Source organism: Sciurus vulgaris, assembly GCF_902686455.1.
Source record: "Sciurus vulgaris genome assembly, chromosome: 8".
Lineage (NCBI taxonomy): Eukaryota > Metazoa > Chordata > Mammalia > Rodentia > Sciuridae > Sciurus > Sciurus vulgaris.
The window spans coordinates 143,771,035-143,794,377 of record NC_136468.1 but is presented as its reverse complement, the minus strand read 5'-3'; the positions used below and the strand labels follow the sequence as shown (position 1 = coordinate 143,794,377).

At 61.8% G+C, this 23,343-nt stretch overlaps 1 protein-coding gene across 2 annotated transcripts in view; it reads left to right on the top strand.

Moving 5' to 3' along the window:
- The window catches only part of DTX1 (deltex E3 ubiquitin ligase 1), a 28,090-nt gene extending 5,362 nt beyond the window's left edge, over window positions 1-22,728 (top strand). The window contains exons 1-9 of one of the 2 annotated variants that reach the window (XM_079151879.1): window positions 6,598-7,383; window positions 8,733-9,417; window positions 19,078-19,139; window positions 19,527-19,688; window positions 19,919-19,980; window positions 20,388-20,546; window positions 20,616-20,777; window positions 20,862-20,951; window positions 21,468-22,728. In XM_079151879.1, coding sequence (XP_079008005.1) covers window positions 8,738-9,417; window positions 19,078-19,139; window positions 19,527-19,688; window positions 19,919-19,980; window positions 20,388-20,546; window positions 20,616-20,777; window positions 20,862-20,951; window positions 21,468-21,692 — 1,602 coding nt within the window. In that variant the 5' untranslated portion in view covers window positions 6,598-7,383; window positions 8,733-8,737 and the 3' untranslated portion in view covers window positions 21,693-22,728. Of the gene's footprint in view, window positions 1-6,597; window positions 7,384-8,732; window positions 9,418-19,077; window positions 19,140-19,526; window positions 19,689-19,918; window positions 19,981-20,387; window positions 20,547-20,615; window positions 20,778-20,861; window positions 20,952-21,467 lie in introns of those variants that run through there. The other variant, XM_079151878.1, reaches the window with a different exon arrangement.
- Window positions 22,729-23,343: the final 615 nt, after the last annotated feature.

Sequence of the window (23,343 nt, the reverse complement as noted above, 5' to 3'; positions counted from 1 at the left end):
TGGCTTTCTGTCCCCAGAAGGGGTCCCAGCCTCCCCAGGGGACATGGTGTCCTCTGCCATTGGGCAGCGGCCCCCAGGAGCCTGACCCACACTCTGGGCCACACTGCTAGACCGAGGGGTGACTCAGCCTCGTCCCCGGGGCTCTCAGCCTGCGCCCGCCTCCTATGGCCCAGGTGGGCAGTGGGGACACCCCTCTGACGGTGACCATTCTGCAGAGGGGACAGCTGAGGCCGAGGAAGCCAGGCTGGGGACTGACCACATGCTGTACAAGAGGCCCTAGGCCCGTCCAGTGTGGCACTCCTGCCGTCAGACAGGAGTGGCAGGTGGCGGCTGGTCTCAGCACGTGCCAGGCCTGCGTCCCTCCCCGGGGAGCCAGGTCTCTGCCTTCCGAGAAGGTCCTGTCTGAGGACACCTGGCTTTGGAGACCAGTAGGGCTTCCCGGAGAGCACGGGGCGCTCAGGGAAAGACCGTTGGCGCCTAGACTCCAGACGGGGCGCTGGAGGTCCAGCAGGGGTGTCCTCCCAAGACACGGCCTGCCAGCCCCACACGGGGCCAGCTCCCCGACAGCCCTCGAGGATGGAAGCCCCTTCCCCTCCCCATCGGGAGCTCTGCCCGGCTTGCTGTCAGCCTGGACCAAGGCTCAGTCACCCTGGGGCTCCAGGGCCAGCTCCCTGGCTGCCCAACCCCTGGGACCCCCTCCAGGGGGCTGGTGGGGGCAGAGAGGGTACGTCTCATGGTGACCGTGGGTCCAGCTGGTAGGTGGGCGTCTCCCGCCACCAGTCACAGCGCCTGCTTCCACATGACGGACCTTCCCTTTGGCCCCCGGCTCTAGTCCAGCTTCGGGCGCCTCTTGTGATACAAGTTCATCGTCATCCCATTTCAAAGTCACGGGTGCCTGCCCAGCACCCTGGGCTGGGTCTTGAGCCCGGCTTTTCAGAGTCCAGTGAACATTAAATCGATGGCAGAGTTTCCTGGGGATGAAGACAGGTACAAACAGGAAGAGCATTTGAACCTCTGACCTGTGGGGCCAGCAGATACAGGCCTGGATCCTGACTCGGCCCCTTGCTGGCTGTGTGACTGTGGGCAAAACACTTAACCTCTCTGAGCGTCAGTTTCCTCCTGTGTAAAATGGGGATAAGAAGAGTCCCTAGCTGAGAGGGTTAAACGAGGTAGCGTGGGCGGCCCACAGAGTCCCGCTTACGTAGGAGAAAGACCTACCTGCCTCGCGAGAGGGTCCCGCGGTCTGTGGCCAGGGATGCGGGAGGTGTGAGTCTGCGGCTCGGAGGACTTCCTGTAGAGAGATCCTGGGAGGAAGGTGTGGGGTTCAGCAGAGAGAGCAGCGCATCCAGGAGAGCAGAGGCCCGGGACCCAGGGAGGCTGTGACAGGGACACAGGAGAGGAGGCCTCCTGGGACCCGCAGGGCCTGGCAGCAGAGCCTGCCAGCTGCTGCCCTTTAGCTGCCAGGCCCTGGGGACCCCGCGCCACCCAGCAGGACCAGCCTCCCTGATCTCGGGCCCTGGAGGCCGGAGCTGGAGCAGGTGGAGCGGGCTAACCTGGCTCCTCCCTGCCTGGCACAGGGACACAGGAGCCCAGCCGGGGACCCTGGCTGCTGGGGAGGCCCCCATGTGGGTCTGAGATGCACATCCAGGGCCGCAGCTCAGAGGACGGCCCCTCCCCAGCTCCCCGGGTGCCCGGTACCTTGGACAGCGCCACAGGGACTGGCCAGGCCCGTGAGACTGGGGAGGCGGCTTCCGGTCACAGCCCATTCTGGCTGCTCTCAGCACCCCACCTTCTCCTTCGCCTGTCCCCAGCCTTGTTCCCCCAGCCTCCTCCCCAGCCTCGTTCCCCCAGCCTCCTCCCCAGCCTCGTCGTCCCAGGGAGCTGTGGAGTCTGACCAGGGAACGAGGGAGGTGACAGGAGTGCGAAGGACAGGAGAGAGCAGGAGCTGAGGCAGGGACAGGCTGCAGCCGGGATGGGGGGTGATAGAAGTGGCCCTGACAGCAGGTGGCAGGAGGTGTGCGGGGCAGGGAGGGTGTGGCTGAGGGCGGGGGCCACAGGGAGCCACAGGAAGGGGTCGTGTGGGAGAGGAGGCTGGGCGGTCACGTGGGAGGCGAGGGTGGCCGCAGGCTCCTGCGTCACAGCCCGTCCCCAGGACAGCCTTGGTCCGGACGAGGCAACCGAGACTGCTCCTGGCACCTGTTGCCAAGGGAACCTGTCCTGCGGCCTCGGCTTTGGGTATTTTGGACATTCCTTCATGTCCTCGTTTGCCCAGCGCCTGGCCCCAGAGGAAGCCAGGGAGGCTGACCCGCCCAGCCGCAGAGGGGCCACAGGACCCCAGGCAACATGGGGCCTCCATCCTCCCGAGCCACGGGCCTTCCTGAGGTTCTGCAGGTGCCAGGCTCTGTGGGAGCCCTGAGGAGGGAGCAGTGCCCCCAAGGATGGAAGAGAAGATGCCAGGAGTCCAGAGCACTTGTGCTGAGCCAGGAAGATGGAGTAGGAAATGGGGGGGGTGGTGGAAGAACATTCTAGACAGAGTGCGAATACCTAGAGGTGCAGAGAGGTGTGCACCTCATGAGGTGTGCAGAGAGCGGCCAGAGTCCGGGTGGTTGAAGAGCCAGGCTGTGCAGTTGGCTTGTAGGGGACATTGAGGGCTGAGCTAAGGAGGCTGGTCACAAGGGCACTTGGGAGCCGTGATAGGCGTTGAGCTAAGGAGCGCCATGGTCAGACATGAGTCTGTGAAAGAGCCCTCTGGGCGCCATGTTAGAATGCATCACAGGGCGAAAGGGCAGGAGCTGGGGTAGGGGAATAGGCTACTGCAACGGTCCAGGCAGGCGGTAACAGACTACTGCAACGGTCCAGGCAGGCGGTAACAGACTACTGCAGTGGTCTAAGTGGCAGTAGTGGTTTAGGCCAGTGAAACAGCAGTGGAAGTAGAGAGAAGTTCAGATCCTGGCTGAGCTCCATCCTGGCTCAGAAGTTTAATGGTTGTGTGCCTTTGGGCAAGTCACTTTCCCTCTCAGTGTGTCACTCAGCATTTGTACAGAACAATGATAAAAATGAGATGGGTCCCCATGGTCTCTTGGGCATACAGGAAGCACTTGGGACTGTGACCGGCATGAGGTGGCCCTCTGGAGGGTTTCTCACGCCCATCACAGGACAGAAGGAGCAGCAGCTCCCTGGCCGTGACACTGCCAGCCCAGCTCTGGCAGCCTCCGCTGCGAGGCCTGTGGGAGGCTGTGGCCTCTGAGAGTGGGCAGCCCCCAGCCTTCCCCAGGTGGGCTGGGGACACCGTCTAGATCCCCCACCGCCTCCCCTCTCCACCGCGGCCCAGCGGCCAGCAGCCCCTGGGGAGCCTGGGCAGCGTCTACGGTGCAGAAGCCGCTAATGGGCCGCGGTTAGCAGGCGAGCCCCGGGGAGAGCTCGGAGGGAGCCAACCGCGCTGTGGGATGATGGATCGCGGGCGGGACCCCACGGCTTCCCGAGAAGCCTCAGCCCCCATCTGGCAAGTGAGGCTGGGGAGGGGCTCGGGGTGGGCTGTCGCCGCCACGTTGGAGCGGGAGGGCACAGCACGCCGTCCTAACCCCCGCTGAGGCCGTGGGGCCACCCGGAGGGCCAGCCAGGGTGGAGGGTGAGGTCATGGTGATCAGCGGGGCTTGAGCCTCTGCAGTCTTGCCACCTGGAGGGCCTCCGTGTCCTCCCGCGAGCGTGGCCAGGAGGGGACAGCCGCTGAGCCCCGGCCCTGGTCAGACCAGCCACCCACAGGTGACCTTGGGTGTGTCCCTGCTTCCTCGAGACCACTTCACAGGCTGAGGGCTGGCGAGCAGGGGCGCTCCGGCTCGCCCACCCCAGCCTCGGGCCTCCCCTCACCTGACAGGATGTCCCATGACTGCCCCCCCGGCCCCCTTCCCGCCAGGGTCTGGGTGCCCCCGACTGAGGTCACTTCCCTCCGGAAAGCCACCCCCAAAGGGAGGGGCTCCTGCAGGGTGGAGGCTGGCCCAGCCAGGGAGGCGCTGTCAGAGGCCGGAGGCCGAGGAGCAGGCGGGGGCTCAGGCCCTCCCCCTCTGGAGGACTGAGCGCCTGGAGACCCAGAGGTGGGCTGAGGCGCCCGCGCTCCCCCCTAGGTGTGGGTGTGGGACGCAGGCCGCGTGGCCAGGGCAGGATTCGTCCACCCAGGCAGGCAGGCCGGGTGCCTGAGGCTGACTAGCTGCCACTGGCCCCCGAGCCCCCAGAAGCCAGTGCAGCCCAGACGTCCCTTCACTCCGTGAGCGGGTCACCGTTCCCGGCCCCCAGCCGTCCCCCGCCCAAGGCTTCGCCTCCCTGGACCTCGGTTTCCTCATCTGTAAACCAGGAATGATCCAGATGGGGCGAGGTGGCGCGCAGTAGGTGCTCGGCCAACGCTGCCCTCTTCACCGAGGCCTCCTGCCCACTCTCTGTCTTGGCCTCGGAGTTTCCTGCTTTCCTTTCTCTTCATCGCTCAAAGCCTTCTGTCTCTGGTCCCGGCTCCCCTGCCCCCCACGCTCCCTCCCTGTCCGCCTGCCGCCCACACCCCTGTCCCCAGGGCCCAACCCCAAAGTCCTCCCGCTGACATTTGACCAAAACCCTGGCCCCTCGGTTCAGCTGGAATGAGATTGGAATTTTTCAACCAGACATTCTTCACACCCGAGGCGGGAAGGAGGGAGCATCAGGGACAGCGACGGGGGACTGTCCCTGAGTGCCCGGGACGCGGGTCCTCGGGAGCCAGGGTCCTGGGGGCTGGAAAGGGCGTGGTCTGCTCAAGGGCTCCCTCAGAATGACCCAAAGGCCCAGTGGAGCCTCTGGGCCACCAGCCTGAGGTCCTGCCTGTGCCCCAGGCTGAGGTCTCCAGCCCCAGCGCAGACCATGGTTCTGTGAAAATCTAGGCCAAGGCCACTGCAGAGGGGCCTGAGCGTTTCCAGCGCTGCCCCTGGGAGTCTCAAGATCCAAGTCCGGCAGGTCACCAGCTCCCCTGGTCTGGTCCCGGCCGGCCAAGGCCAGGGAGGTAGGTGACGGGCAGGCCAGGCGGCAGCGGGCCCAGCAGGTGCAGGCCCAGCGGGGAGGGCTGCAGCCGCCCTAATTACTCCAGCTCTCCAGGTTCCAATCTGGTTTCAAAAGGACTCCAGGGACACAGCCTTTAATAACTACCAGTAAACAGGCAGGGAAATCGATCGCCGGTGGATAGAGCCCCAGAGAGAGGCCGGGCTGGCCGGCCTGACCAGCCTACAGGCCCTCTCGCCGCTGCCCAGGCTCCCCTGCCGCAGGCCCACTGACCGCCTCCTCTCCACCGGGACCCCAAGCTCCTCCTCTGCCCCCGGCTTTATGCCTGCTGCCATCCCATAGTTGTAAATCTGACCTGACCCTTTTCCTTCCAAACGCCATCAACAATGAGGAAGACTGAACAAAAGCAAAGGATTTAAGGACGGTGGGATTTGACAGAGCTGCTTTGGCCAACGATAGCAAGGGACCCTGGAAGGCTTGCTGGGGGGTGGGTCACAGAGGGCCCTGTTGCTGACTAGGAGTTCGCCGGTGAACCAGGGCTGGGCAGAGATGGGTGTGTATGTGACCCGTCACTGTAGCCAACGTTCAGCCACCGCTCACCATGTGCCGGGTGCTTGCTGAGTACTTGTTTCTGTTCCCCAGTGATTCCTGGGGGGAGGTATTAATGTCTCTGTGGAGCCAGGATGTGTCCAAAGCCTGTGAGGCTCCTGAGCGGCTTCTCTCCCTCAGTGCCCTCCCCCACCCTCCCTGCCACCTAAGTCCCTCTCAGGCCGGCCCGGGGAGAAGGACTGTGGCCAGGGAAGCAATCAATACTCACACACTCAATTAAAATGCTAAACCAGGCAGCAGGCGGGGGCGGCCCAGAGGCCGGGAGTCTTCATGCCACCCGATAGAACGTCGCTAGAACGTCGCAGAGGCCCAGGGGCCTCATCCCCTGGGGCCAGCCTCCCAGGCCGGCCTCCCCATGCCCTCCACCCCACCTCGCTCTGTCCACCACTGCAGTGCTGCACCTCGGTCTCCCCAGCTTTCCGGCTGGGGGTGCTAGGGATGCAGAGGCGAGATCCCGGCCTCGTGGGCAGACAGCCCGCACAGCGAGGGAGCCACAGATTGATGTGTCACGTCAGGCAGCAGTTAAGTGCCAGGGAGAGAAAGAAGCGAGGTAGGAGGCCAGGCTCAGAGGGCAGCCCATTCATAAGGAGGCCTGGGAAGGTCTTCCCAAGGAGGTGACATCCGAACGGGGACGGAAGGAGGATAGAGCCCTGGGAACGTCGGGACATGGCTAGGTCACCTTCTAGACAGAGGGGCCGCCTGCAAGGGCCCTGAGGCAGGACAGTGCTGGAGACCTTTGGGAGCAGCAAGCAGGCGGGATGGCTGGAGTGCAGAGAAGGGGGACAGTAGGTAGTAAGTCAGAGAGGACGACAGAGCCAGACAGGGCGGCGCTTTGTAGGTCACGCAGACTTCGGTTTTCACCCGGAGTGCACAGGAACCATGGAGGATTTTGAGCAAAGCCAAGACAGGCAGGTCTGACAGGCTGAGCGGGATCCCTGGCTGCCACGTGGGGAACAGTCATAGCGGGCAAGGGCTGTAGCTCGAGCCAATTCTGAGTCTACTGCACCAGTCTAAGCAGAGGGATGCGAGGCTGGGTGTAGGTGGGTGGGTGCAGTGTGGGGTGCCCAGGTGTGGGATATATTTTAAGGTGGAGGGACTGGGCTGATGGACACACTGAAGGTGGGAGATGGGGGCAGAAGTCCAGGAGGAGTCCAAGGTTTGTGGGTCCAAGAAGGAGCAGCCCAAAGGCCGGAGCTGCCAGTGACCACGTGGGGGAGATTTCAGCCAGAGTGGGTCCCAGGGTGGCGGAGATCAGAGCTGGAAAGTCAGGACTCAGGACCCCGAATGAGGCCGGCTGTCTCCTAGTCCTGGGGGCCCCTCACACCCTGGGCTGCACCCCCAGTCCTTCCAGCAGCCCTCTCTGAGCGGCCAGGGGTGGGTCACAGATTAACATCACCCCACTTTCAAGATGGGGCCCCTGAGGCCCAGGGAAGCGTAAGGGACGTGGAACCTTTGCACAGCCCTGAGTCACGGAGCAGCCGAAGGCCCCGAGAAGTCCAGCAGCCAGGACCTGGGGGAGCACTGGGGAACCCAGTTTCCCGAGCAGCCCCGCCCTCAGTGGGTACCTAGCACTTTGGCAAACAAGGAACGGTCCTGGTTGGAAGCCAAGTCTCGGTGCCCTAGTATTCAAAACGGGGGCATCAGTACCACCAGGCCGGTTGTCGGTCGCCTCTTGCGCGGGTTTTGAAGGAGCGCTCAGCAGAGCCGACCAAGGAGCCGAGGGTCGGCAGGTGTCTGCTGGGGGGGCAAGTGAAGGATCAGGTGAGTGAGAAAACCAGGTGGGGGAGAGCGGAGGAAGCCATCATGAGCGCAGGGTTGGAGGAAGAAGACCAGCCCCGCCCCACACGGGCGCACCCTAAGGAGTTCCTGCACTTACTCAGCAGCACCCTCCTGAGAGCAGGCGCTGGAGATGTAGCTGTCAGCAGGGAGGAAGTCCCTGTCCTTGCGCTGGTTACATTCTAGCAGGGGGAGACAGACAGAAGCCAAGATACATGGTAAAACGGAGCCCGGGTGCGATGGCGCATGCCTCTCCTCCCAGTGGCTCTGGAGGCTGAGGCAGGAGGATGGAGAGTTCAAAGCCAGCCTCAGCAACTCAGCGGCACTACACAACTCGGGGACAACTTGTCTGTAAATAAAATACCAAATAGGGCTGGGGAGGTGGCTCAGTGGTCAAGCACCCCTGAGTTCAACCCCTGGTACCAGAAAAACAAAGAGAATGGGTAAAGTGGAAAGTGTATCAGAGAAAATGGAAAAGGGCAGGAGGGAAGGGCAGGGGGTGGGGTGCGAGCTTCTAAACAGGAGGTGGCAACCGGAGGCTCGACTGCCTGCATGGATAAAGGCGTGAACCAAGGCTGCAGAATAGGCGCAGGTGTGGCTGGCCGCAGGTGTGAATGAGCTAAGGAAACGGTCACTGGATGAAGGGCGGAATGTCTGGGTGCATGAATGAAGGCGCAGACAAATGAGTGATCCGAGGAAAGGGTTACAGAATAAATAACTGGCCGAGTGCCCAGATGCACCCACTAATGGATGAGCAGAGTGACGGTCGCATCCTGGAATGAATGAGTGAGCTAATGGAGGAGACCTGCGTGCCCCTGGGCCCCAGGCATGGCTGGCTCCCCGCTAGTGGTGGTCCCGCCTCACCTGGGCAGCCCCACTCCCTTGTCCTCCTCCCCTCCTCCCTCCCAGGGCCTGTGATCGCCAGGACCTCACGCCTGGCCTGGCTGGGGACTGGCACTCACTGACCTGGGCGCCCCCAGGCCTTGCTGACTTCCTCCCCAGCTGTCCTGGACGAATCCTTTGCTGAGTTTCCCACCCCATCCCCCACCTGTGGACTAGCGACCCCCGCCTGCAGCGGAAACTCCTGCCTCCCTCGCCCCAGCCCGGACCCACCCCCCAGTCTGTACTGAGCCCGATCCCCGCCCCTGCTGACCTCCCTCCTCTCCCAGCTGTGCTGACCCTCCCCCTGTCTTGATTACCCCCTTGGGGACCAGCGCTGAGTCCCCCTGCCCCTCCGCCTATGCTGTCCCCGGCCCTCTGACCTGACCTGACCCCTAGCCAGGGCCGGCAGTCCCCGCCGCCTTCGCTGACGCCCCCTCCCCTTCCGGGCACAGGCACCATGCGGCCCGTGCGGCGCAACTTCTACGACCCGTCGTCGGCGCCGGGCAAGGGCATCGTGTGGGAGTGGGAGAACGACGGAGGCGCGTGGACGGCCTACGACATGGACATCTGCATCACCATCCAGAACGCCTACGAGAAGCAGCACCCGTGGCTCGACCTCTCGTCGCTGGGCTTCTGCTACCTCATCTACTTCAACAGCATGTCGCAGATGAACCGCCAGACGCGCCGCCGCCGGCGCCTGCGCCGCCGCCTGGACCTGGCCTACCCGCTCACCGTGGGCTCCATCCCCAAGTCGCAGTCGTGGCCCGTGGGCGCCAGCTCGGGCCAGCCTTGCTCGTGCCAGCAGTGCCTGCTGGTCAACAGCACGCGCGCCGCCTCCAACGCCATCCTGGCCTCGCAGCGCCGCAAGGCGCCCTCCGCGCCCCCGGCGCCTCCGCCGCCGCCGCCGCCCGGAGGACCACCGGGCACGCTCGCCGTGCGCCCCAGCGCCACCTTTGCGGGCGCCGCGCTCTGGGCGGCGCCCGCAGCCGGCCCCGCGGAGCCCACGCCGCCCCCCGGGGTGCCCCCGAGGAGCCCGAGCGCCCCCAGCGGCGCGCCCACCCCGGGGCAGAACAACCTCAACCGGCCCGGGCCCCAGCGCGCCACCAGCGTGAGCGCGCGCGCCTCCATCCCACCCGGGTAAGACGGGGCCCGGGGGGAGGGGGCTCTGTCAACCGCGGGATGGGCGCAAGCGCAGCAGCGGCTGCCCACCAGGGCCCGGAGCCAGGTATTCCAATAATAATGCAAATGGCCATCACCTCAGCACCCCTTAGGAGTTCACTCGTGGTGAGCTTTACCCGAGCCCCTTAGTGCGCTGCTGCGGTTTCTCCTGCACAAGGCCCTGTGAGGTGGGTAGTATCGCCATCCCCAGTTACAGGTGAGTGTTCTGCAGCTCAGAATGTTCCCGGGATCACGCCCGATGGGCAACCACTCCGCAGCCACTGTGCGAACTCTGCGCTCATTAGCTTCTCTTTCTCTGCGTCCCCGTTTATTCCCCTAAACAACTCAGCGTTCCCTTGGTACAGATGGGGTGGGGTCACAGGTATGGTGACCTCTGAGGTCACTCGGGGCAGAGCAGAGATGGGCACCCAGACCTGTAGGGTTCCCGTCTGCGCTGCCCTGGCTTAGTGAGTCTGGGGGCTTCCAGTCCATCTGCCTCTGCTCCTGTGGCGGCTGGTTCACCCTTTCGCGGCTGGTCCACAGTATTTCCTCCATAATCTGCACCAGAAATGTCACCACCACTTTGGGTTAACAAGCTGGTGTTCAAACTGGGCTCCAAAGACCCTGGGATGACTTGGAATTGTGGCCAAGTCATCTGGGAGGGGGCTGCAGGGGAGACGGGCAAGCTGTGGTCCTCAAGGGGAGGTGGCAGAAAGGCCAGCCCAGGAGATTAGCAGTGAGGACCTGAGACCTGCCAAGCTCAGGTCTGAGTGTGACCTTGGGGATCACCACCAGAATTTCCTTGTGATAGAATAGAAGGATCGTGATTGGGTGGGATGGGACATATGGGCGTGTGTCATTCTTCAAACAATTGAAAATTTGCGACATTTCTGCATCTGCTTAAGATGTCACCAGACAAAATTAATTTGGTTTCTTCTCCTCTTTTTCTCCTTCCTTTTTGTCCTCTTCCTCCTCCTCCCCTTTCTTCCTCCTCTTCCTCCTCCTTTGTATTGGGGACAGAACCCCGTATCACTTTATCACCACACCACATCCCAGTCCTTTTTAAAATTTTTTAAATTTTGAGGCAGGGTCTCATTAAGTGACTGAGGCTGGCCTTGAACTTGGGATTCTCCCTCAGCCTTCCAAATCCTGGGATGGCAAGCATGTGCCACTGTGCCCAGCTGTCACTGATGAAAGTTTTGAAAGCCATCGTTTGAGGGCAGGCTGGGAATTCCTCAGCTTTCCTTGCCCAGTATTAATTCTCCAAATGTGGAGTGTTGCGCGTTCACAGAGCTGCAGAAGACAACGCGGTCAGTGTTCTCAGGGAGCACACAGATGGCCCGGGAGGTGACATAGAGCAATAAGGGAGTCCGTGGATGTGACCTCTGGAGGCAGGACAGAGCTGGGGGCCAGGGTGGCATAGGAAGAGGGAGCGGGTGGTCAGGGAGGACCTCTGAGGAGGTAGCAGATGGGGAGCAGGGCTGTGCCAGGAAGAGGGAACAGCACGTGCATCTTTGAGGGGACCCGAGGCCCGGCACGCTCAGGGCAGGGCTGGGGGGCAGTGTGGGCACCAGCAGAGGGGGCAGGGCCTCCTGGGCAGGATGAGTGCAAAGCAGTGGGCAGGAATGAATCCAGAAGGTTCTAGAGACCAGGAGGGCTCCCTTGTGGAGCGGTGGGGGCTGAGGCTGGTGCTGCCTGCAGTAGGAGCCAGCGAGTGTGCTTGCACTCAAGAGGGCCCTTGTCTTTGGGGTCCTCCTGGGCCTGCCAGAGATCTCATCGCCCCAGCTACGGGTCTCCGCAGCCACCCCCTCAGCCCCGGGGAGCTATCTGACCCTCCTGAGCTCAGACATCGGCCTGGAAACCAGGTGATGGGTTTCCTCCCCGCCAGGGCGGTGCTGCCCAGTCTCACCCCAGAACCTCTAGCGGACCCTCAGCACACAGGCAGGCCAAGGGACCCCAACCCTCCTTTGCTGAGGAACCCCAATTAAAAATACCCCTGCTCGGTGTGGGGAGCGGCCAGAGCTGAGGCTGGGCAGACCCCGCCTCCTCCAGGCTGAGCTTCCCATTGCCAAGCACCCGAGGCCAGCGCAGCCCACAGCGGGAAAGAGTTGGGGGTCTCCCGTCCCACCCTGGCCCCTGGCCCTCGGCCTTCTCTCCGTCTGTGTCTGTTGGCCAGGGCTGTGGGGATACAGCACCCCCACCGAGTGGCTCAGGACCACACTGGGCCTCCTGTCCTGCCGAGGGGATCTGAGATGGAGGTGCGGCAGGCCTGGCTCCTCCTGGGGCCTCTCCCAGGCTTGCGTGTGGCCATTGTCACCTGTGTCCTATCAGGTCCTTCTGGGTGCCTAGGACACCTGTCCACGTTTGAGCTCGGTGGCCTCATGAAAGAGCCTGCTCCTAGGGAGCCCTGCTCTGAGGCTCCAGGGAGGATTCTGGGCCCGGGCCCCCAATCCCAGCCGCGCCTCTGATCAGCGCCCCTGGCTCTCTGTGGCCCCAATTTGCTCTGTCTCTGTGTCTCTCTTGCTTTCTCCCCTCAGCTCCTCCCTCTCCCTTCTCTCCATCCTCCTGGTTGGTGACCTTGGGCCAGCAACTTTGCCTCTCTGGCCTCAGTTTCCCCCTCCGACAAACAGCCGCAACCTCTATGATCCATGTGCAGGGGAAGAGGACTCTCCAGACAGCCCCCCTCAGACCTGGAGCTGGAGCAGGGGTCACGCCCAGAGAGGGTGATGAACCTGCCCAGAGTCACACAGCCAGGGGGGGCAGAGTGACCACCTGGCCGGAGGTTTTTTCCGCCGGCCCCGTGCTGGGGCAGGAGCCAGCTGGCCGTCTGGGCCTGGGGAACAGGCAGGGGTGGGGAAGATCCGCCCTGTCTGCTGACCGGTCAGCGTCCAGCACTTCAGAACACAGCTGTGGAGCAGAGGAACTAGACTCAGAGTTTCCATCACACGTGGTGTGGCGGGTGGGGAGAGGGGCAGCTGCGGCCTGTTTCTATTTATTGAGCACTTGGTGCGTCCCGGGCACCAGTTCCCTTTCTACCTGCTTCACCTCTCAGCTGTAGCGAAACCCACTGGGGCAGGTCCTGTTATCTCTGTTCTCAAATGAGGACACGGAAGCTCTAAAAGGCTAAGGCACTTGCTCAAGGTCAAGCATCTCGCACTCCGATTTGAAATCCCAAGTTAGCCTGGGTATTGAGGTGCCCCATCCATGTGCCCGCGTGGTTTCGGGCCATGGTCCAGAGGGTCTCGGGGAGCCCGGGGAATGGGTGGACCTGCAGAGGCAGAGTGTGGGCCCAGCTTCGGCACTCTCTCTTGCTGTGTGACCTAGCCGAAACCATCACCCTCTCTGGTCTTCAGTTTTTGTGACCAGATGTCAAAGCTCCTGCCTTTCCAAGTCTGCACCCTATTCCCTCCCATCCCCCTCAACCTCATGCAACGTGGCCAACCTGAGGGATCATTTAGGTTTTCACATCATTGAAAGCCATTCCTAGGCTCTCTCTGGACGCTGGGAACCATCTGCCCTTGGCTGGCGTGGCAGGCGGGGGAGATGGACTTGGGAGTTGTTTTGGTGGTTTCCTTTTTTATTTATTTTTTGCAGGGGTTTTATTTCATATGGAAAAGAGTTGACATTTGTTGCAGTTTTTTCTCAGGTATTAACTTCAAAGGGCTCCAAGATCTTACTGGACCCAAAGGTAGCCCCTGGAAAGTCCTGCCTGGCGCTGGCTGCAGGCTCTGGCCTGTGCCCGCCCCCCTTTCCCTGGCCCGGGCTGTAACTGGGCCTCACCACAAGGTCACACCGGAGGCGTCCCCACCTGAAGCACTTCCTGCCCTGCTCCCTGGGAGGCCCAACCTCACACCGCTGGGCTGCCCACGTGGCCGCACAGGCCGTGGGAACAGCCAGCCGGCCCTCCCCTCCCCTACCTGTGTCCCCAAGCGCTGGGCGGGCCCTGAGCCCAGAGGTGAGGAGAGTGACCCCGAGCCCCCAGGCCTCTGGATAAATCCCATCCCCAGATGCCAATCACCCCGCAAGTCCCTCTGGAGGAGGGGCGCAGGCGCAGCAGGCACGGGAGTGAGCCGTCCCTTTGACAGGGAAGCGGAGGTCCACAGACGGGGACTCCCGGCAGGTGGAGGTGCCCACAGTGGCTGAGTTGGCCCCAGGGGACACTCCATCTCCATCTGCCCGGGGCTTGCTGCCAAGTCCCGAAAGTCAGCAAAGGGACGGCCACGGCACTTGATCCTAGGTCGGGTCCCCAGGACCGTGGGGACAAGGATTCTGCCCTGAGGTGGAGCTGGGCACTGGAAGGGGCAGGTGAGAGAGCAGGTCCAGACCCTGGGCGGAGCCTCTGGGAAGGAGACCAGGGCACCCTGGGGCCCCGCGGCTGGATCCTCCCCCACTGCCCCGCCCCCGCCCCGCCCACAGCGGCTGGACCCCCCTCCCACCCCCAGGGCTCCCTGAGAGCTGCTAGGTATGTGCTGGGGATCTGAGGCCTGTGGGGTCTGGACACCAGCGTCAGAGAAGGTGGGGGTCTGGGGTGGGCAGGGAGGGACAGCAGCGGGGCCAGGCACAGGGGACAGATAGAACCCTAGCTGCCCTGCAGGGACTGGCCACAGCAGGCCCATGTACCCAGCTCCTGTTCCAGTGGGCCCGGGGCTGAGCCACCCCAGGGTCCAGGTCCCCAGGCTTCAGCCCAGCTCTGGGGTTCAGAGGCCTCTGAAGACTGGCTCTATCCCAGATAGTCCCACAGACCAACCTGGTGGGGTCATCCTGGACTCTGACCCAGAAACTCCGGGACCTGGTGCCAGCTGCTCCACTCACCAGCTGGGTGACCTAAGTGGAGTCACTTCCCGACTCTGGACTTCATCACCTGCAGTCATCACAAATAGATTTCACGACCACCACTGTCCTAGTGGTGGTGACTTCCTGGGGCGCTGTGTTAAGGAGGACTCTGAAATCACATCTTGGCTTATTGGTTAGGATTGCCAGGATTGATTGGTGATGTCTGCGGTGGGTGCCAGATAGGCGGCAATAGTAAGCATGTCATTTATTTGGTGACTTGTCTTTGGGAGTGGAGTCCCATTTGAAATTAAAATCAGAGCCCCTGTTTCTAAGGACACCAGCCCCCTCCCCCATTAGACCACAGAGTGAGGAGACAGGTCTCCTACTGGCTCGCCTGCTCTGGTATTTACCGAGAGCCCTTTTCACAGTGTGTTATCCTCAATTCTGGGGTCACAGGGCTGGGTCAGATGCATTTCCAGCAGCTCTCAATCTGGTAGAAGAGATAAGAGTGGAGCCACACAATTAGAAAACAAGATAGAAAATTCTTTTGTCCTCAGAAAAACAAACGTCCCTTTGGAGTAAAAGAAGAAATCGATAGGAATCCACTGTAGTCAGGTCAGAAAAGTCCTGAGCAGACAACAACCTCTGACCGGGCTCCAAAGGGCAGATGGAAATCGGAGGTGGATAGAATAGGGAGGCAGGGGACACCGCGTGGTGAAGGTGCCCCAATGGAAAAGGGCAGGGAACAGAGTGAGGAACAGCATAGGAAGGTCTGCCCACATCCTCCCGTCCTGCTGAGCACTGTCTCCCAGCCCCGACAGGTAGGATCTGCTCTTCCTTGGCAGGGAGAAGAGACACACAGCCCATCCTGCCTCCCAGATCAATCCTGAGGACACTTTTTCCCTCAGTCAGAGCTTCCTGCCTCAGCCTCTAATCTGGGATAAAAGAACTACGCCCCAGAACCTTGCCAGGGAACCCCTGCCCCTGGCAGCCCTCCCAGGAGCTGCCCAGCTGGATGCCCTTAGTGTGCTCACCTTGATGAAGGTCAGCAAAGAGCCTTCCAGAGCCTGGAAGCTTCCTGGACATTTTTCTCTGTCTGTGAGTCACTGTGTACAGACGGTGCACGAGGAGACTGTCCCAAGCATGTGCTCGTGACTCATCCCCACAGAATCCACACCTGCAGCAAGGTTCATTGAACACCTACTATGTGCTTATACACTGGTGTGAAGTCAGGTGAGCAAGAAGGCTGAGTCTGGCCAGGTGTCATTGCAGCTGACACCTCTCAGTCAGCCACTGGGATCTGGGGCCTTCTTTCAGGCAGAGCACACAGCACGGAGGATTCCCTGCACGGGGACTGTGCTCACGCTGGAGGAGCAGCCGAGGTGTCTAGAGCAGAGAGTGGAGGGGTAGGAGATGGGTCAGAGGGGCAGGGACAAGCCAATGGCACAGGGCCTGGTCATGCTCAGAAACTGTTTTGCCCTGAAAACAAAAATGTAAGGTAAGGACAAAGACAGGGATGTCTCTCTGTTATGGTGACATTTGAGCAGAGACCTGTGTCAAGCGATTCCCTGGGGATATCTGAGAAAGAGCATCCTGGGAAAGGGATCAGCAAATGCAAAGGCCCTGGGGCAGGAATGTGCCCACCGGGTTGAGGGACAGCAGGGGAACCGGGGTGGCTGGAGACGCAGTGGCAGGTGCGTGCACAGGAAATGGGCTTCAAAGAGGAGACAGGGCTGGGTGACGGTGACAGGCTGTGCTGAGCACGGTGGGAGCTCCGGGACCCAGAGCCAGGAACACACAGGTCTGCACGGGATTGGCAGAGCGTGCGTGGCAGCCAGAAGCATCCCTGCCCTGGGCAGGCCAGATCTGGTTTCTGGCCAGACAGTCCAAGGGGCCCCCAGGGTTCCTCGGACCCCGTTGGCTGGGCCCCAAGAAGGCAGGGCAGGGGTGAAGGTGGGTCCCTGTCTGAGGCCCACGGCAAGCCGGCGCTTGTCCAGGTCGGGAGGATGTTCTCACTGACGGGGAGGAAACGGTACATCCCACATCAAAAGGGGCCCTGGGCGGCTCCCACGCTGGGTGTCATGGGAACTTGGCTACTCTTCGTTCTCGCAGGCGGCCTGCAGACTGAGAAGCCTGGGGCCGCTGGGGACTGTCCCCTACCTCCCCAGTGGGTAAATTTTTTAAAAAAATTTAAAAGCCCGCCATTACACTCCACTCAGCCCTCTCCTGAGAGCCAGACTGGCCCAGGTAAACCAGGCATCTCTGGTTTCTCCAGATATTTTCGGGCTGTCTGGTCCCAAACATCCTCTCCTGGGGCACCACCTGCATAGCTCCCAGGCCATAGGCTCCGCAAGGCCAGGGTCATCAATGGGACCAGACTTTGCCCCTACCATAGACCTGAGGTAGCACACGGGCCTTACTGATTGAGACGTTGCTGGATCGCTGCAATGAGGATTCTGCCCAGCTCGAGACAGTGCTGTGATGGATTAGTGATGTCTGCCACGGGTGGGACCCTGGGTGGTGGTATGCATGCTAAATATTTTTTTCCACCATTTTATAGCTGGACCTGAATAGGAGAGATGTTCTCTTCTTGTGAGACTCAAAGGAAGGGAGAGAGGTGGGGAGGCCCAGCGTGTTAAGAGCCTCAATCCCTGTGGCGACCCAGAGGCATTTGAAGGTCAGGTCTGCAGGAGGAGCCCTGGGGAAAAGCCTCTCTGCTGTCCTGCAAAGCATCTTGAAGGTTCTAGAAGGTCCTGGGAGATTAGGACAGCCTGAGAAGGGTGTTGAGCCCCAGCAGGGCCAGGAAGAAAGCCCCCTCCCCTGGAGCCCGGGGCCTGGACCCAGCACCAGCTCCATATCTACCTCGCCTGCCTCGGCCCCTTTGCAGATGGGAAGCCAGGGCCCAGCGCCTCCCCCTCCCCCATTGGCCAGGTCCCAGAGGACCCAGGGCCCTGTGCTGCCATCCCACCTTCCTTGGGGGTGGGTTCAGTGACTCTAAGTCACCCCAGCAACTCCTCCAGGGGCCGGACCCTGATGTCTTTCTCAGGCCCTGGTAGAGCCCCCAAGGGATCTGGGATGAGCCCCTCAGCCTACCCTGCATGGCTGGGTGGCCACAGTGGAAGGACTGTGAACCGTGTGTGTACATGTGTGTCCCCAAGTGTGGACAGCAAGTCCCTTTGTGGGCTGCAGGTGCCGGTGCTGAGCCGGGTCAAGTACACCCAATTTGCGGCCTGCTCCCCACAGCTTCGTGGGGCAGAGTGGGGTCGGCCACATCAGGGACAGTGTGGGCAGGCACAGCTGGCTTTTCTTGTCCAGCTGTGTCCCCACAGTGGTCAGTGTGCCCGGAAGTGTGGACCTCTGCGTGTCCGAGGGGCAGTGTTCCCCAGGTGTCTGCATTTGCACACGGACGGGGAAGGGGTTCCCTGGTATGTGTGCACACTAGGTCACGAGCCCCTGGGACGGGGTGTTCGTGTGTCTCCATACGTGTGTGGCGTGCTCCTTGGTGGTATTTGCGTGTGCATCTGTGTCTGTGTGTGGCGTGCTCCTCAAGCATAGGGAGGCACGTGTTCTTGGCCCATGCGTGTGTGTCTCTGGACCCACCGCAGTGTGTCCAGCCTGCCAAGGGCAAAATTTGCCTGAAGAGGCACCCTGGCCAACTCCCCTAGCCAACTGTGCCTGCAGGGGACAAGTGACCAGGCAGCATTGGCCAGGCTCCCACCTCAGCAGGCCAGCCCAGGGCTGCAGCTCCCGCTCCAGCTGTCCCTGTCCCCTCCTTTCTTGCCACACCCCAGGGGCATCCCCCGCCCTCAAATGCTGCTTCTCTTCCCAACTCATCCAGCCCGGGCTCCAAGCCCAGCAGAGCAGGACGCCACCCACCTGCCACAGCCTGAGCTGAAGCCGTGCAGATTCAGGAAGGCAGGTGCCCAGGCCACCCAGCAACGCCCCGGGTGCAGTGTCACTGCCCGCACTTGACAGAGAGGGGAACTGGGGACCGAGAGTTTAAGTGGCTTGCTCGAGGCTGACACAAAAACCCTTCTGTGGCTCCCTAAGATGGAGAGGGGCCACACTTGACTTAGGGGAGGGGACACATAGCCAGGACGATGCAGGCGACGGTGGTGACAATGATGTCTTTACGAGGTGCCCCGCCCTGGTCGTGGGGAACACCATGGAACCCTCACGTGCCGGTTGTACAGAAGGGCCACAGGCTGGGGAGAGGTGAGACCTTGCTGGCTCCCACCAGCGGAGCAGGGGTTGATGAGAAGCGAAAGCATCTCTGGCTGACCCCAAAAGCCAGAGCGTAGTATTCCCCAGGGCCTGCTTTGCCTTAGTCACAGAACTGATGTCGGTAAACTTTGTGAAAGGAATGTTCATCATCAAGTGCCTTTGAAAAGCCTGGATTGAGGATGGCTGACCAGGTGACCTTGCACAGGACTAACCAGAGCCTGCAAGATGCTCTCGGATACCTTAGGACTCTACGCGTGCAAGCGAGTGGTGTTTCCTAATTTATTTTGTCCCTGGATTCTTTCCCAGGACGTTTTATAGGGATCAGTGTTCCATACAACATGGGAGCCATGCTAAATCACTAATAGTTGGATTTGGGGCACAGTGGCCAGGGAAAGGAAGGAGGCCGGCTGTGGGGTGGAGAGGTCGAGCGAAGTCCAAGGGTGCGGCCCATTAGAGTCGCCGTGGAGATCCTGACCACACCACACCCCCAAGTAGGATGTCACGGGAGGAAGGGTTTTTCTAGATGTCGTGCACCAAGAGATCAGGGTGTGCCCAAGGGCCACAGACCGAAGGCAAACGAGGGTCCTCTGATGTAGTCAGGGGCCTGGTGTCCAGCTGCTGCCTCTTCTCTTATTCCTGCAGGGTCCCTGCACTCCCGGTGAAGAACTTGAATGGTACCGGACCGGTCCATCCGGCCCTGGCAGGTGAGCTGCAGCCCAGAAGCAGACCAGGAGGAGGCCGCCCCGCCTACCAGTCCCATGGCTCCGCCCTTTGGCTGCTGGTGGGCGGGGCTGGGAACGCCCACTGGTATTGGGTGCACTAGATTTCCACTCGGGGTTGCGCCGAGTGGGCGGACCTGGGGGCCTCACCAGCCCGCCCACCTAAAGGCTGCAGGATTCTGGGGTGTCGGCAGGCCGTCCGTGTTTGGGGACACGCCCCGCCCCCACATTCTTAGCTTCAGACTGACCTCCTGCGGGGGGGCGGGGCCCCTGAAGGAGCAGCCCCATCAGTCCACCAATGGCGGAAGGGCATATGGCTTGTGGGTGTGGCCAGAAAGACGCCCCGCCTCGATGGTCTCTCCCCGCCCCCAGGGATGACCGGGATCCTGCTTTGTGCAGCCGGGCTGCCAGTGTGCCTGACGCGCGCTCCCAAGCCCATCCTGCACCCGCCGCCGGTGAGCAAGAGTGATGTCAAGCCTGTGCCCGGCGTGCCCGGTGTGTGCCGCAAGACCAAGAAGAAGCACCTCAAGAAGAGTACGCCCTCCGACCCCGGACTCCAATTTGTTAAGACTTGTTACCTCACCTGCGTCTTCTGTCTCAGTCCCTGCCCGACCCACCCTTCTCCAACTCCTATTATAGCTGGCCTCCAGCAAACCCCGACTCCTCTGACCAGCCCTCTGTCCCTGACTCTGACCCCCGCCAAGCCCTCAGGGCGGGGGTGGAGACTCTGGATACCCTCAAGCCCCCCTCTTGTGTCCCTGCAGGTAAGAACCCCGAGGATGTAGTTCGAAGGTACATGCAGAAGGTGAAAAATCCACCTGACGAGGTGAGTCCCTGGGGAGGGGCCTGGCCTGCCAGCCCTCCCCCACCCTGCACGGTTCTCAGGGTTATCGGCGATGGAGACCCTCCTCCCAGCCGGTCCTTGCCACGTGGCTTCCGAGGTCTTTAAATGAGCAGAAATGCTTAAGTCTACTAGAATCCCATTTGTCAGTCTTAAAGATTGACAGTTTCATGTCACATTTCCCCCAAAATGTTTTCAAGGTTTCGCTTTTAGGAGTTAAGCCATTAAAACCTCTGGAGGGGGCGGGGCGAGGGGGTCATCTCCTCCGCTGGGATTTGTCCACATCCAGCACGCGAGGGTGTCGTCTCTTCATCTACCTGATGGCCCTGCCCCACGGAGATGGTGTCCTGCCCTCCCCCAGGGCTCAGTCTCCCTTCCCTGACCCCACGCAGGACTGCACCATCTGCATGGAGCGGCTGGTCACCGCGTCAGGATACGAGGGTGTGCTGCGGCGCAAGGGGGTGCGGCCTGAGCTCGTGGGCCGCCTGGGCCGCTGCGGCCACATGTACCACCTGCTGTGCCTGGTGGCCATGTACTCCAACGGCAACAAGGTGAGCCGCGGGCGCGAGCGGGCAGGCAGGGCCAAGCGCCGGAGTACTCACGCCCCCCTGCCCACCCAGGACGGCAGCCTGCAGTGCCCGACCTGCAAGGCCATCTATGGGGAGAAGACCGGGACCCAGCCACCGGGGAAGATGGAGTTCCACCTCATCCCCCACTCGCTGCCGGGCTTCGCCGACACCCAGACCATACGCATCGTCTACGACATCCCCACAGGCATCCAGGTGAGGCTGCTGGCCCAGGCCCCCAACCTTAACTCCTCGCCCCCCACCCGTTGTGGCTTCAGCCCCTGCCGCCCCTCCCCGCAGGGCCCCGAGCACCCCAATCCGGGCAAGAAGTTCACCGCCAGAGGCTTCCCGCGTCACTGCTATCTGCCCAACAACGAGAAGGGCCGGAAGGTGGGTGCCCCTGAGGGCAGTGGACACAGGCAGGGCCCTGGCCACTGAAAGCCTGGGCCTGTGGTCCCCATTGCCCCACCCTGCACCCTAGGGACATTGGCCACAACCATCTGCACACACACCTCATCTCATTCACCAGCCTGCTGAGGTCCAGGTCCGGACCCCATTTTTTCAGATAAAGAAAAGAAGCTTTAGAGAAGGCAAGTGATTTGCCCATTGGCACACGGCGACCAAGTGTCAGAGTCGGGATCTGCACCCGAACAGTCCAAGCCCTGGGCCACCACACTACGTTGCCTGATTTGACTCTTTTTCAAGAGCAGCCAGAGTGAGATTTTCCTCATGGAATCTGCAGGCTACTGAATGTTTGCAAAGTGGCTATTAATACAGCCTGGGGTCCAGTTTGAGACCCTTGCTCTACTTCAGTCCCGGGGAAGGGAGGCAAGATGGGTCTGGGGGCTGGAGGCAGGACCACGGCCACGGCAGGGAGGCCGCTGACCTCTGCCCCGCCCCATCCAGGTGCTGAGGCTGCTCATCACCGCCTGGGAACGGAGGCTCATCTTCACCATCGGCACGTCCAACACCACCGGCGAGTCAGACACCGTGGTGTGGAACGAGATCCACCACAAGACGGAGTTCGGCTCCAACCTCACGGGCCACGGCTACCCGGACGCCAGCTACCTAGACAACGTGCTGGCCGAGCTCACCGCACAGGGGGTGTCTGAGGCTGCTGCCAAGGCCTGAGGCCGGCCCGCCCACCCTCCGTCCTGCTTTGCCCTGGTCCGGCTCACGCCTCCCTCGGCCAGGGGTGCCCCGGTGGCCCACGCTCAGGGCCGGGGCGGGAGCCCGCAGGTGGAGCCCGAAGTCTTCAGGGGACTTGGCTGGTGGCAGTTGGGAGGATGGAAAGAGGATAGGCCAGTCGGCTCCCACCGTGGCTCCCAGAACAGGCTGCGAAGAGAGTTCCGGAAACCACAGCGACCTCCCTCCAAAAAGATGGCGACCCCCCCACACACACCAACACGTGTCCTGTTGATGCACGCACGTACACCCACGTGCCTCTATTGCCCCTACACTGGGGGGAAGAGACAGAAGGACCCCATGACACCCGTGTTCACCCCACGTCTGTCCCCATTGCTTCTGTCCCGCTTGTCTGCAGAGGACCCACAGCAGGCACTCAGGGGCCCTCTGGGGCTGCCAGGGGGACACAGGGACTCGGAAGCTGAGCCTACCCCTGTGCCCACCCTCCCTGAACCATCACACCAGTCCCTGCCCCTCGGACCAGGACTGAGCCGGGGCAGAAGGCCCCAGGTGACCACCCAACAGAAGGCCAGGCCAGAGCGAGCCGGGGCAAGAGACATCTTGTGTGCTCCTGTCTGTCTCTTTCTCCCTCTGGGATCTGGAACCCCGCCTCCTGTCCCATGCCCAGGCCTTATGTGGCTCCCAGATCATCCGACCTCTCAGCCAGATGGCTCCCATCTTTGAGATCCCAAAGCTGTAGTTTCTGGCTTGAGGAGCGAGAGGAGGCCTAGATCAGGCCAGCGCCTCGACAGGGGACAGCGGACAGCCAAGGGTTACTTTCCTTCTGCTCGGCAGTGGGCTGTGGGGTGGTTGAGAGTCTCGACCAACCAGGGGCCCGTTGCCCAGGCAACTCACCAGCTCCGCCTCTGTTGATTGGCTGCCGCGGCAGACGTCAGCCAAGATTTAAAGAGACGCCAGCGACTGCTCTTTTGACAACCTACCAGTCCCACTGTGGGTGGAGAAATAAATGGTCTTTCTCCTCCTCGCGCGCACGCGGTCTTTTCCTGCCCAGGTGGGGGTGGGGCGACTGTGGCCGGGACTTTTGGGAACATTGGGTTGAGGGCAACCTCAGCCATCTCCTTGGGAGACTGGAGGAGGAGGAGAGGGTTCCCATGATCCTCATGTCCTGGTGCAGACCGGCAGGTGGGTGGCTGGAGCAAAGGCAGACCCTCCGAGTTCCCAGGAAAGCAGAGGGGACAGCGGCCTGACTCTTCACAAGAGCAAAAGGTAGTGAGTGCACCCACCTGCTTCCCCACCCAATGACAAGAGAGGAGGAACTCTGGTTGGGGGCCTCCCGGAAAATACGGGGAAGCCAGGGCACACTGTGATCAGCCCGTCGGGACTTCGGAGCCCCAGACCTGTCCTGGGGAGGAGGGGCAGACCACAGGGTCACCAAGCAGCAAAGGTGAACCGCATCAACAGGCCGAATGCAGCTGGCCGCGGTGGATGTTGTGGCTCCTGGCGGCCCCTGCTGGCCACCCATGGAATAGCGCTGTCGGTCCTGGTGCGCTTGGTGCCTGGCCAGCTAGGCTTCAGCCTGTCTACACTCTAGTGACACAGAGCCAGAAATGCGCCCTTGAAGGCTCTTCCAGTTCTA